This window comes from Protomyctophum parallelum (genome assembly GCF_964188405.1).
Source record: "Protomyctophum parallelum genome assembly, chromosome: 19".
NCBI classification, from domain to species: Eukaryota; Metazoa; Chordata; class Actinopteri; order Myctophiformes; family Myctophidae; genus Protomyctophum; species Protomyctophum parallelum.
In genome coordinates this window covers 37,538,771-37,552,336 of record NC_139717.1, presented here as the reverse complement: position 1 = coordinate 37,552,336, position 13,566 = coordinate 37,538,771, and the positions used below count along the sequence as shown (strand labels likewise).

General features: G+C 45.5%; 1 protein-coding gene across 2 annotated transcripts in view; it reads left to right on the top strand.

The window, feature by feature from the left end:
* Positions 1 to 5,034: 5,034 nt before the first annotated feature.
* LOC310876612 (PR domain zinc finger protein 1-like) overlaps positions 5,035 to 13,566 on the top strand; it is a 13,440-nt gene continuing 4,908 nt past the window's right edge. Inside the window, exons 1-4 of one of the 2 annotated variants that reach the window (XM_083790195.1) lie at positions 5,035 to 5,191; positions 6,942 to 7,202; positions 9,038 to 9,157; positions 11,566 to 11,824. In XM_083790195.1, the coding sequence (XP_083646321.1) occupies positions 5,165 to 5,191; positions 6,942 to 7,202; positions 9,038 to 9,157; positions 11,566 to 11,824 (667 nt within the window). In that variant the 5' untranslated portion in view covers positions 5,035 to 5,164. Of the gene's footprint in view, positions 5,192 to 6,941; positions 7,203 to 9,037; positions 9,158 to 11,565; positions 11,828 to 13,566 lie in introns of both variants that reach the window. The other variant, XM_083790194.1, reaches the window with a different exon arrangement.

Genomic DNA, 13,566 nt, shown 5'->3' with positions numbered 1-13,566 from the left:
AAACGCTGGGACAATGCACCACACGTCCCACAATATTCTCCCTTCTGGCTCCAAAACTATATGAAATGCACTTCCCATTACAATCAGAACTGCAGACAGATAGCATTTTTGTAGACATAGCACTGGTCCATAGTGTGTGTATGCACTTGCAATAGCCTCACGGCCCACCAATGGGCCCCAGCCTACAGGTTGGGTATCGCCGATATGACGCATACATGAAAAATATGATTCCTCAATGCCACTGTCAGTCAACAAATACTACTGTATGTTCACCCTCTGATGGACAGTTCCACTGCTTTGTGAACTATGGTGGCGTTACAGTGCCACTCTCATCCCCGTGGCAGGCCGCCGCGGACATCATAACACGCGTACGACAGGACTTTGATACAACTACGCAGTAGTTCACTCTGAGAGTGGATTTGACACGCATCCATTCCACACACACACCTTTGTACAAGGCACAGGGGAATGAGCAGATGCACGCACACGCACGCACGCACACACACACACACACACACACACACACACACACACACACACACACACACACACGCGTGTCTAGAGTAATCTCCACCACCACTACCACAATGAAAAGTGCGTTGTTGTTTTGATAAGTGAATCACTCATACACACGGACGGTGGGGACACAGATGTTGTGTTATGAATTGCACAGGTTGAAAAGAGCAACAGGAGAGTTGAACAGAACGTGATGAATGAGATATGTCTGAGGGGAGGGAGACACAGGAAGAGAGTAAGAGAGAGAGAGAGAGAGAGAGAGAGAGACAGTGCAGAGAGGAGTGGACTGTTAAATTACATGGCGGCTCTTGTCAGCGGCTGTAATTAGTAGCTTGGATAGGTGTGGTGAGTGCAGCAGGATGCAGGACCGACGAGCATGCAGGACTACTGGAGGTGAGAAAACAAGGTGAACCGCGGAGAGGGACTGTGAAGGTAGCCCGCCCTATACCATTAGGTTCTCCCTCCCGGGGTCCTTGGTGGAGTTAAAGGGGGATCCCCAGCTAAGTGATACATAGTTAGGAACCAAATGGACCCCTATGGGTCTGTAACTCAGAGAGTGTACAAATGGAACCAAACGGACCCTAAAGACCTAAACCACACCGAAGGGTCAAGACGGTTATAGCGTTGTCCCTGCGGTGTGATATGTTTTGTTGCACGTTGACCCACGGTGACCCTAGTGATTCAACACATGGGAAAACCACACCAAAAGGGTCAAGACGGTTAACTCCTTGCAACCGTGTGGACCCAAGGAGTTGCATGGTGACCCTTTGGTGTGGTTAGGGCTTAACGGGTCCATTTGGCTCCATTTGTACACTCTCAGAGTTAAATTAAAGGTATATTCAGTGATTTCACTTAATTCAAATATCACTTATTTTTTTGTTTTGTTGTGATAATCCTCCCTACTATAGAGTAGTAACTATAAGAGCAGTTAACCCCTGGGGGGGTCAAAAAACCTTAGGTTTCGTTTTTGACTCTCTATCCTGATTGGATGAAAGGCTTAGGTCCCACAGCCAAAAACGAAACCTATAAGGTTTATTGAGTGAAATCACTGAATATACCTTTAACATTGACTTTACAACATAAATTGGGATTCCAGAGATATAAATGCCATTAAATTGGGGGGTCTGTCGCCCATAATGCAGTTCAAACTGTGGGTCCTTGAAATTAAAATCACAGCCAGAGCCGTAAAAATGTTCTCTTATGGGGGCGTTCCTAATCCTATACCATAGCTTTTCAAACGGGGGTCCGCGGCTCCGCGCTGCAGGCTAATGAGTGTCAATTTGGGGGTCCTTGACATGACAAAAGTTTGAGAACCACTGGCCTATACAACACTATACAGCGTCCACGTGGACCGCCAGAGACAGGAATCATCAGCCCCGGGTCATGATGATGATGTGAGAGGACGTGACGTCAACCCTTCTGAACCACGCACACAGCCAACGACGTGTAGAGTGAAGTAACGTGCAGAGTAACGTGTTTTGCTCGACGTGTATTTCTGGTCCACCGCGATGGCGTGCGCTTTGAAGCGTCTTGTAGATGTTGCTATTTGTGCCAACTTCCGTGTGGCATTGTATAGTATGACCAAGTATACTAACATATAATTAAACACATAGACAGACATAGGCCTATTCTCACACAGACACACACACACACACACCCCGCTGGTGTGCAGAGTTGTCGCGTGCCATCACCGGCCATGTCGCGTGTGGAGGATAAATCCACTCATTCAGACAGTCGGCAGGGTGGCAGCTTGCCAAGTCAGACGTGGCCTTCCGACTAGGAAAAATAACAGTTTGCACTTGCAGTAATTAATTACTATGCCTGGGTGACCCTATACGACGCAACACCAGTTAGTCCTGATGCCATAGCACGCCACAGATAAAACCTGAGAAAACACTGTCGTGTCAGGGGGTTCTGTGGTTCTGAAACTTCACCCATTCTAAGCATGTCCATTTGGAACACCCCCTCAAGGAACCACGGAGGGTCCCAGGACCCCACTCTGAGAACCACTGCCGTAAAATCCGACTTGATAAATCAATAGGGAAGGTTACTTTTGAAATGTCATCCGTTACAGATTACACTTGTGAAATTGTTAACACGTATGTGTGACGTATCGTCACACATACATTTGTACATTTGTTTACTACTGTTTCTAAATCAAATCAGGTTAGAATGAACGCAACCCACACATAATGACACAACGCAGGAAACTATCAAACCCATTAGGTTACTTAATTGTGGTGTCTCGCACAGACACTATAATTACACAAGGTGTAGCGAATAATGAATATGTTCTAAATCTGCTGTTTCCGACACCGTCGGACATTACTCTTTGCTGTCTGCATGCACACGTCCGTCTAGCTTCCATGACCTTTGCCTACATGATTGAAAGATCTTGTACCTCCTAGCCTAGGGGGTCCTCAAAGTTACTATACAGGCGGCCCGTCAAATCTTTGTTTGATAGGTTATAAAATTTTGTTTAGGGATGTCCCGATCATGTTTTTTTGCTCCCGGTCCGATTCCGATCATTTGATTTTGAGTATCTATCTGCCGATATACAGATTTTTCCCCGATTCAATATTTATATTTTATTTGAACACTTATTTGAACATATCACAATCGCAAAATATCCAAAATCACAGACGATATCCAGTCATGATATGGATATAATATTGATACTAGGGATGTCCCGATCACGTTTTTTTTTCAGCACAATTTGATACAGTATGCAAATACAGTGGGGGTCCCTGCTGCATCTCTCTCTCTCTCTCTCAGCTAAGGGGTCCTTGGCATGGGTACAAGACCCCTGGCCTAGAGCATGGGAGCTTTTTATTCTTTTTAGCGGTGCACACCGCTCCAATAACTGGCCACGGGAGTCCGGGTGTCCCTATGCCCGTACTGTATGTCACTATGTCTGTTTGTACAGTATGCCTGTCTGTCTGTTTGGGGTATGAACAGCTGCAATACCACTGGGTGACCTATAGTGGCACTGTTGAGCAGCCTACATGGCAATTCACACTATAACCAACAATAAAACTGTACCGTACAGTACAGTAGCTATCACAATAAATGGATAGTTGCACCGCTCAGTTTGCACGGGTGTGATTTTACTATATATTCTGGTGTATGCCTTTTTACTTTTAGAAGGAGAAGGAGGGAGAATCACAGCAATTCTGCACAGTTTTCATCAGATATATAGGATTTGTGTTAAACAAGCATTAAATGAATACTTAAATATCAAGGGAAAGAAGTTTAATTCTACTTGATCTTCACAGCTTAATCCCTATTCACAAGTTCTTTTTGAACGATGATGTTGAAAATAGCAGATCTACATGCTCACTGAGCAACACTGTGTGGTGACCGCTGAGCTTGCAGATCATTGTTTTGGAAAGAAGCTTCCTAGAAAATGACGTGCCCAAATTAGTGGTGAAATTGTCACCCCTTGTAAATAATGTTTTCAACCACGGAAGCTCTGGATTACATAATTGTTATAACAGCTCCTTACATTTAATGATCTGTGTAAACCTTTCCTTCTAAGATACAGTATGTCAACTCGAGAGAATATCAGTTTCCATTAGGACAGATTGAAAATAACTTGCCGTTAAAAATAGCCGATATACAAGCTCGAAGCTTGTAGATCGGCTATTTTTGGTGAAGAGACTTGGCCTCGGTGTACTGTAGACTGTAAAAAATAATGCACCGAGTACAGTGCAACTCAGGTCCGTTTTTACTAAGAAGTAATAAATAATAAATTTATATATCAATTATTAGGTACTCTGAGGCACCGCTGGGACTTGTGTCAATGCACCCTAGGGCAGTGGTTCCCAAAGTGGGGTCCGGGGACCCCCCGGGGTCCTTGAGGGAGTTCCAGGGGGTCCCCAGCTAAATGATAGATATATAGGAACCAAATGCAACCGTACAAATATACAGTACATTCATGACCTCTGCAGTTATTGTCAAGATGTTCTTCACGACCAATAGTTATTGTTAACCCGAGTCCATCCCCACATGTTTTTTCTCTTCATTTTGAAACAGGTGACGCCTTCGCACCCCAACGGAGGAGGTAACTGTCAGAAGAAATGTATTATCCGGACATAGCTGTTGTTGACAGCCAGCGCGCCTCCAGGAGAAAGCTGTGTTGTTGTTCTTATCAGCCAGCCTTACGCCCTGGGGCAGGAGAGTGAGTGAGCAATGGACAGCTCACTTCCAACCCTCTAACCCCCCCCCCCCCCCCCACCCCCCCAAAAAGTGAGGCGGAGTCTTGAGGCAAAGGAGGAGGAGGAGGAGGAGGAGGAGGGGGGCGAGAGGAAATGGGGGTGTATCTCTCTCTCTCTCTCAAAATACACACGCGCACACACACACACTGACACACACACCTTGTCTCCTCCTCTGTGAGTCAAGAGATCGAGGCGCATGTTTAAACTTCCACTTAGTCACACACACAGGTACAGAGAACACACTGAGGTGTGTGGGAGTCAGAGAGGGAGAGAGAGAGAGAGAGAAGGAACAGAACCAAGTCAAGGAGACAGCAGAGATAGAGCTGCCACTGGTTGCTCACAGACTCTCAGCCACTCAAGCCAGCCTAGGGTGCACACAGCCTGCCCTATGTGTGGTTCTGCTGCCAGCTAGGTCACACACAGCCTGCCCTATGTGTGGTTCTGCTCAAGGCTTCACAGTAAGTTGCTGCACTTGCTCTTGCATGTATTATTGTGGGATGGGAATTGTGCATGCACAGTACATGTAAAATCCAGAGTGTAAATTCTAACTCCTAGAAGAGTTTTTTTTTCTTTTTTTTTTTTACGTTCCAAGGCGTTAACAATTGGGATTTCGCTGCAAATTTCTGTTGAATAGCCAGGACATAAAAATTCTGTACGTGTAAATCTTTACAGTTAAAAAGAGTTAAACTGACAATTGGGATTTTGGTATGTATTTCTGTTTATATAAAAGCATTTATCAATCTGGCATGGCACCATGGATCGGTGGTCTGCCACATGTCACCCTGTGCACCCAGCTGTGTGACTTTGACTCATCTCTCCATCTCAGAGGATATATTGTCTGCTGTGTCACTGGGTTTCATGCTTTCGAAGTGATCTGTCCCACTTGTGACATGCAGTCATTCCCAGTCAGCTGTGTGTGCCGATGCACTTCAGAGAAAGACGGCGTGGAATGCCAACCATCATGATATTTAAATGTCCGACAGTTTGTTGTCATGGCGTGTCAAGTAGCTAACAGGATAATTGTGTTGCTTCGAGGGACGCTCGGAAGAAATAATTTGTTCAGGTTAATTTGCTTTGTTCGGGAGTTAACATTATTTCAAGTGAAGAAAGGTGAACTACAAATGCAGAACGAAAGTGAGAGTAAGAAATGTGGTGGAATCCCCAAACCTATAGTATAATATTATATAGTAGGGTGTAATACAAAAAAAAAGAAAAAAGTGCTGGGTGATATTTGTATATTTCTAGTGGTGTCTTAAGTTAGAGAGACTTCACAGGATGCATGAACTAGTTAAATCAGACGTTAAAGTCACACATGAGCCTACAGTTTGGGCACCACAGCTGGTATCTTCTATAGTATCTCAAAGGCAAAAAAAAAAAGAGAAAAGATTAACCATAAAAAAAGGAATTCCTTGACTGAAATGTATTGAATTGAAGTTTGCTAACCGTTCTAAGAAAGAAAGAAAGAAAGAAAGAAGACAGCGGGGTGATGTAGAGATTGGGCTGAGAGCCAGGTTCCAGTGAGCTCAGAGGAAGTCTGGCCGATTCACTGGGAGCATTGGTTTCCTCGTGAAAGTGGTCCTGCTCCGGGGCTGACGCGCGCAGGAACCTCCCCCGTATAGCCTGGGGGTCGTGATTTGGACAGTCACAGGATGTTTGGGACAGCGGGGGCGACGGGGCAGCAAGCATCAGCGCTGCTCTTTGAAGTTTTGTTTGTCCGGTAGTAGTGGTGGTGGTTGATGGGAACGTTAGATACCCCCCCCCCGCTCTCTCCTCACCATCACCTTGCCAGGATACCTCCTCTGTGTCACACCTCCACCACAAGGATTTCTAATTTTGGATCTGTGTGAGACTGGACTTTCCCTCTGCCCGCAGCTGTGGTTTGCGTTGACCCATGGTTCTTCACATTCCTTAAGCATAAAGGCGTAAGGGACATTAGGAAGTAGACGAAGGAATAGGAAGTAGAAATAGGAAAGAGGAAAGACAAGAGGGCAAAGATCAACATAGACTCGCTGAATTCTAGAGATAGAGAGATAAAAGGTACCCAGAACTCCACGATTATTCTGTTGAGCTTTGTCTCTCAAATGATGTCCTTTAAACATGGGAGTGTTTTAAAGAATACAAGGTAACTTTGCCTGACAAAAACACCATTTTGACACATTGCCTGACAAACATCAAGTTGATATTTATCCGTATTATCTCCGTGTCTAGGCCTCTCAGCACAGTACAGCCATGTTAACGTCGGAAGGGTCGCCGAGCGGCACAGAGGTCATCACCGCGGCAACGCTGGAATCACAGCGCATCATGGATGTGGACATGACGTCGTGGACGGAGGCAGAATTTGAGGAGAAGTGCACTTACATCACAAAGGACCAACCAATGGAGGACGCCACTAAGACCCAGGGCCGGAGTCGGGCTGAGAGCTCGCTTCCCAGAAACCTGGGCCTGAGGCGCTGCCCCAACTCCACAGAGGTATGGCGGAAACAGGCTTTCTGTTCATAACGCAATGTGAATATAAGAGTTTGTCACAGTGAGTGTTTAACTCATCGTCACCATAATATAAATTTCCTTTGATTGGTTGACGATGCACATTTGGATTAGTCCCACGCTGATTTGAATTCACCACACTTTGCATATGAACGTTCCTCGTTCACTTTGACCTCCTTCATTAAAACCGACGGCCAAAGCCAGCCACGAAAACGTGTAAAAGGAAGTCAATAGTTAGTAGTTTCAGTCTCAGTCAAAAATGTAAATACATCCTCGTACAGTAAGCAGTGTGTAGTAGTAGTGTTTGTGAGTATATTCTGTGTGACCCCCAATTCTGCGTCACGTCTACATCCTTCCATCCCCTCGTCTATCCTCGGGCAGGAAGTGCTTGACATGTTGTCTAATTTCAGCTTTTCCTCCCCGCTATGTAAGACTTAAGACCAGGAGAGCGAGCGAGCGAGAGAGAGAGAAATTGAGTGGGAGGGAGAGAGAGAGAGAGAGAGAGGGAGAGAGAGAGAGTGGGAGGGAGAGAGAGAGACAATAGACAGCCCCTCACCACGCACCCTCAGGTCTCTATGATTAGCAGATTCCTGGCACCACTGCTGTCCAAAACACACAATTACACCGTAAAAAGCGAGGGCACCGGGACCCACTGTAGTGGATAGTGCCGTAAATTATCCTCAAGTGATGTGGTGTTGGCCATGAAAGTGGGTACGTGGTTGATGTTTAACTGGACAGACCAGGGACTCGGAGATGGGGGATCAAAGGTGGCCTTGTTTTGAAGCACATAAGAAGGGATTAAGTTGGTGTATTGTTGGAGGTGGCGGAAACGTGGGGTTTCCTGTTCAAATACACAATAGGGGATTAGTGATGAGTCTGTGAGTGCTGTGGTTCCTCGGCCTCCAGAGATGAGGGACCACAGCCAGGTGAGATAAGAGGAGATAGGGCCAGCTGTCTGGATCAAAATACCTGCACTACTACCACCTCTTTGACCTTCTAATAGCGTCTCTCTGGAGTCAGGGTGAAGAACGGGGTGTGTTTAGATAGGGGGGCGGACCGCATGGGTCGCTAGAATCGAGCTCGAAAACAATAGCAATGAAAGTGGATCGAGCTGCCTCAATAGACCACAGATGTAACTGTATTGTTAAGCGTTCAGTTTAGTGCATATACATGATGAGATCCAACTATAGTCTGACAGTATCGCTCTATACGATGAAAAGAGAATATGTTACCGTTGCTTTTATTAAGCTGCCTTTGAAGCCTTTTAGGTGCCGTTGACTGGCCGGGGTGTGCCCGTGACATTCTATCCTCTCTTCCCCACCCTGGAGGCTTGAGACGGGGGTGAGTTTCACACCTGCAGGTAGCAGAACAAGAGTAGCGGTTAAATTTTAATATGGCAGGAGAAACTAAAGATAACTAGTCTGATTGGTGTATGAAATATTCATCGTGTGAAGGTGAGAACGTAGTCTTCTGTTCACAGCCTCTCATGTTCTCAGGTTGCAGAATTGTATTTCAGCGCTCTGCAAATTGTCACCTCGGCGCCATATTGTCACGGGTACCAGGATTCATACGTTGTAATTGCTCATTTCCTAATTGTGAAGACAGACTACGGTATTCAGTTACGCCGTGAGCGGATGTGACGCTATAGTGGCCAGGTATAGGCGAAAGGTCCAATCAACAGATGGGATCTGTTGCCATAATTCTCACCGCTCTTATCATGGATTTCAGGACTTCTGTGGGCACATGCTCGCACACCACTCACGTCACATCTCCATCTCTCAGGTCATGATGACATCTCCCTGCTTCTCTTAAACAAACAGGTGCTCGGGGTGACCAGCAAGGAGCTGATTCCCAAAGGGACACGTTTCGGCCCACTGGTCGGTGAGAGCTACGCCGACGGAACCGTGCCGAAGGATGCCAACAGGAAGTACTTTTGGAGGGTAAGTGCTGTGTGTGTGTGTGTGTGTGTGTGTGTGTGTGTGTGTGTGTGTGTGTGTGTGTGTGTGTGTGTACATGTATGCATGTGGCTGTCACAAAGTGAGACACCGCTGTTTGGTTTCTGTGACGCAGCGATTCTCTTTCCTCCGCGCATCACTCGGCATTGCCATGGTCGCACTGCCAGTAAATGCAACACACGCACATGCGCACGCACGCACAAACAAACAAACACACACACACACACACACACACACACACACACACACACACGCACACTACGTGCACTGAGTCCTGATTCTCAAGCTCACACTGACTAAGCAAGGAAGTGGCTTTCAGCTGAAGAGCTATACTAACGCAACAGATAACAGTGCAACACAAACCAAAGTGTCATTGTTTTACGTTAAGACTCAGCGACCTCGAAGTCGGCATAGTCATAACACAGACAAGCCGTGGTTTCATAAAACAAACAGTGAGCGGTAGACATGCTAAGTGCAATGTACAGCCCTAGGCCCCGCCTGACTTGCACAATGATTTCAAAGAATGCTTTCAAAGAAATCGCTCTGTACTTAATTGATATTTGAATGTCCTACTTCTGCATGTAATACATTGGGATAATATCGCTACGTGTGCTGAAAAGACTAAATTAATTTCTATAATATAAATCTAATAATAATTCCTATGATTTAAATGGAAAAGACAACCAAGTTTAACATGATTAAAACCCTCTTAACCCATTTAGGCCTGAGCTAAATTTCTTTCTTTTTTTTTACTTCTAAATACTCCAGTTTTCTGAAATAAATATTTTCACGATTTTTCAAAAATAGCAGACCTACAAGCTCTCTCTACATGAGCTTGTAGATCTGCTATTTTTCAATAGCTAAATTATAACGTAATGTTTAAAACACCAAAAGGGGTTCCCGCCCCAAAATGGATTAATTGACTGAAGAGCGCAATGGCAAATCATTGCCTTCTGAAGGCGCTGGGTGAGAGTGATGTGGCTGAGAACGGTACAGGTGATACTGTACGTGTGCAGTCATAAGGAGAAACCCTAGACGACTTGTGTCTCTTATACACAAAACACAACATCCCCACACCAACGGCGGCCTCCATTTACCATAAAGGCAGAGCATGGAGACCGGCTATCACGTCACAGTTTCACATCCGCGAGAGTACATTCCGTTCACGGTTAGTCATCCCCCTAGTTTAACCCTATAGACACGAGGACCTGGCTCCACAAATGTTTTCTGAACCCATGGACAGGGTGTCTATGTTTCTATGTCAGTGAGTGGTTTTCAAAGTTGTTCATGTCAAGGACCCCCAAATGATATGTATTTGGCCGCAGACCCCCCATCTCCAAATATTAACTAAACAACCACCATTTTTGAGGTTTTTGATTTTTTTTCTTTTTTTTTCATAAATCAGTGCTATTAAACACCCAACATCTGTGTGTTGTTTCGAAAATATTGAACCAATGAAAAGTAGTAAAAAGTGCTTCGGACAAAACCTCTCAATTGGACCCTCAAACTGTCTGCTAAAGCAACTAACTCCACCACCTCTCCCCCTCTCAAACTGTCTGCTAAAGCAACTAACTCCACCACCTCTCCCCCTCTCAAACTGTCTGCTAAAGCAAACTAACTCCACCACCTCTCCCCCTCTCAAACTGTCTGCTAAAGCAACTAACTCCACCACCTCTCCCCCTCTCAAACTGTCTGCTAAAGCAACTAACTCCACCACCTCTCCCCCTCTCAAACTGTCTGCTAAAGCAACTAACTCCACCACCTCTCCCCCTCTCAAACTGTCTGCTAAAGCAACTAACTCCACCACCTCTCCCCCTCTCATGGAAGTCATTTGGCGATATATAAGTCACAACGCCAACTTTGACGAGGCACAGACACAGAGGCAGTATTGCTTTGTTTTCAAAATATTAGGTTTTCTTAATCTCCTGAAAAATGAACACTTTGGAGTCTTCCCGACAGCAGAGACATATTCAAAGATTTGCATACATTTTCATTTTTTCCCCTCCAAAAATAGCAGATCTACAAGCTCGGCTATTTTTCAAGAGCTAAAGTGTAAAATAACACTGTGTTTTTTCTTTATTATATTTTTTCTCATTTAAAAAAAGAATGTCTGTAATTCACTTAATTTACAACAACATGTTGGGAAAGTTTGAGAGCAAGAGTGTCTGTCCTGTTGTCTGTTTTGTTTGTCTGTTCACACATGTATTGTATGTGGAACATTTACATTGCCTGTTATTTTTTTCATTTTATTTAACAGAACTACTCATTATCATTGTCGATAATATTCTCATGTTGTCATACAAAGAAATGCCTAAATAAAACAGTATTAAAAAAAGAAAGTGGTTAAAAAGCTATGCGGTGACACAGACACGTTCTCTCCCCACAACACGCAGGTCTTCTCCGAGGAGGGCCGCCTGCACCACATCCTCGACGGCCTGAACGAGGAGCGGAGCAACTGGATGCGCTACGTCAACCCGGCCCGCGCCGCCGACCAGCAGAACCTGGTGGCGTGCCAGAGCGGCCGAGACGTCTACTTCTACACGGTCCGAGCCCTCCGGCCCGGCCAGGAGCTGCTGGTGTGGTACTGCTCCGAGTTCGCCCGGCGCTGCAACTACCCTCCTTTGGGACAGCTGGTGGTGGTCTCCAAGAGCAGTGGTAAGCAGTGTGTACTCGCGTGTTTTACTGAAGTAGAAAGTATACCGGTATCCATACTGCAATATAGAAATACTTCCAAGTAGAATTACAGAATTAAATAATTCACCTACGTAAATGTACAAAAGTATAATTTTGGTATCATAATGTACTTAAAGTACCTAAAGTAGAAAGTACTCATGCAGAATGTCCCATTTCAAACGTTTTCAAAATGTCTCAAATGTAAAACAAATGAAAAATACCAGATCTACAAGCTCACAATGCATTGTATGCGTGTGTGTGTGTGCGTGCGCACACTGCACATGTGTGCGCGTAGTCGCGACGCGTACGCATCCACATGATGAATAGCAGTATGCCTTTAAGATGGCTCAAGTGAATCCATCTAAATAAACGTTTTCTGTGATCAATGGTGCTGCCTCGAACACAATAATTTCAGAACAACAGAGGAAACTGTATAAGCATGGCCTCGCTAATGCTCGGGGAGGTGTCTATAGCGTGTGGTTTATATGTGAGTAAAGCCCTCCGTCAAAGTGCTGGCCGACTGACACACTCTTTGTGTGGGTGTTTAACTAGTAATACAGTCACACCCACGGCCTTTTGTTGAGGGTCCACACAAAGGAAGAGAGGAGAGTACTGAAAGCAGAGACTGCAGGTGTAGCCATGGTTCCTATGTAAGTTGAGACCAATTTCACCACTTTAGGCAATGTTTCAGTTTCCCTTTTCCCCCTCAACGCACAGCTGTCAGTGGGCTCCCTCTCACACACACACACACACACACACACACACACACACACACACACACACACACACACACACACACACACACACACACACACACACACACAACACACACACACACACACACACACACACACGTGCGCACGCACGCACACTGTACATGCGAGCTTGCCTTCAGATGCAAATACTTTCATGCATACAAATGTGCATACCGTACACAGTAAACTCCTCAGTGTTACGTTCAAGAGTTATACATGGATAACGAACAGTATACACTACTGAGGATGTGTCTGTGTGCATGCACACATACCTAGAATAGATCTGCTAGAAAAGATGGGTGTACATGGGGGGCTGCCGTGCTGACAGCATGTTGGCATGCTTTCTTATTTATTTGGCTCTCTGGAGGAAGAAGGTGTAGGAAGCACCCTCACTTGAGCTTCCTGGCGAGACGTCGTCGTGCTGACAGATTGATATCTCGCTGAGTGTCGGCTGTTTGTTTGCTGAGAGTTCACCTCTGTATGTGTGTGTGTGTGTGTGTGTGTGTGTGTGGGGGGGGGGGTCACAGGGGAGCTCTCACAGGAGATAAGGGGTGCTCTTTGTTTGGGAGTATGTGGCTGGAGGTGCTTGCGTCAAAGTGTAGGTCAATATAGCAGTGTGTATTTTTGTGTTTTGTCTTCCGCTGTCTTGTCAGCTAGCTGTCCTTTGGCTGCCCTGGAGTGAGTCACTGAACGACTGCATCTGTCTGTCTTACTCACTTCCTGGGCACGCAGTGAAGCAAAATTGGATCCAGAGAAACCAGATCGGATCTAGCTTTCATAATGCTGATCTGCATGTATTATCACAGTGGGAAATGAACACCCGCCTTTTAGAAAAGTTATGCAAAATTTTGGCTACCAATAATGTGCTTAGTCTACCGGCCACTGGCCATAATCATCCTCTTGAATGATATCCGGTCCATTCTCGGGTCCCACCCACTGGGCTGAGCCTGACTGTAGTAATGTAGA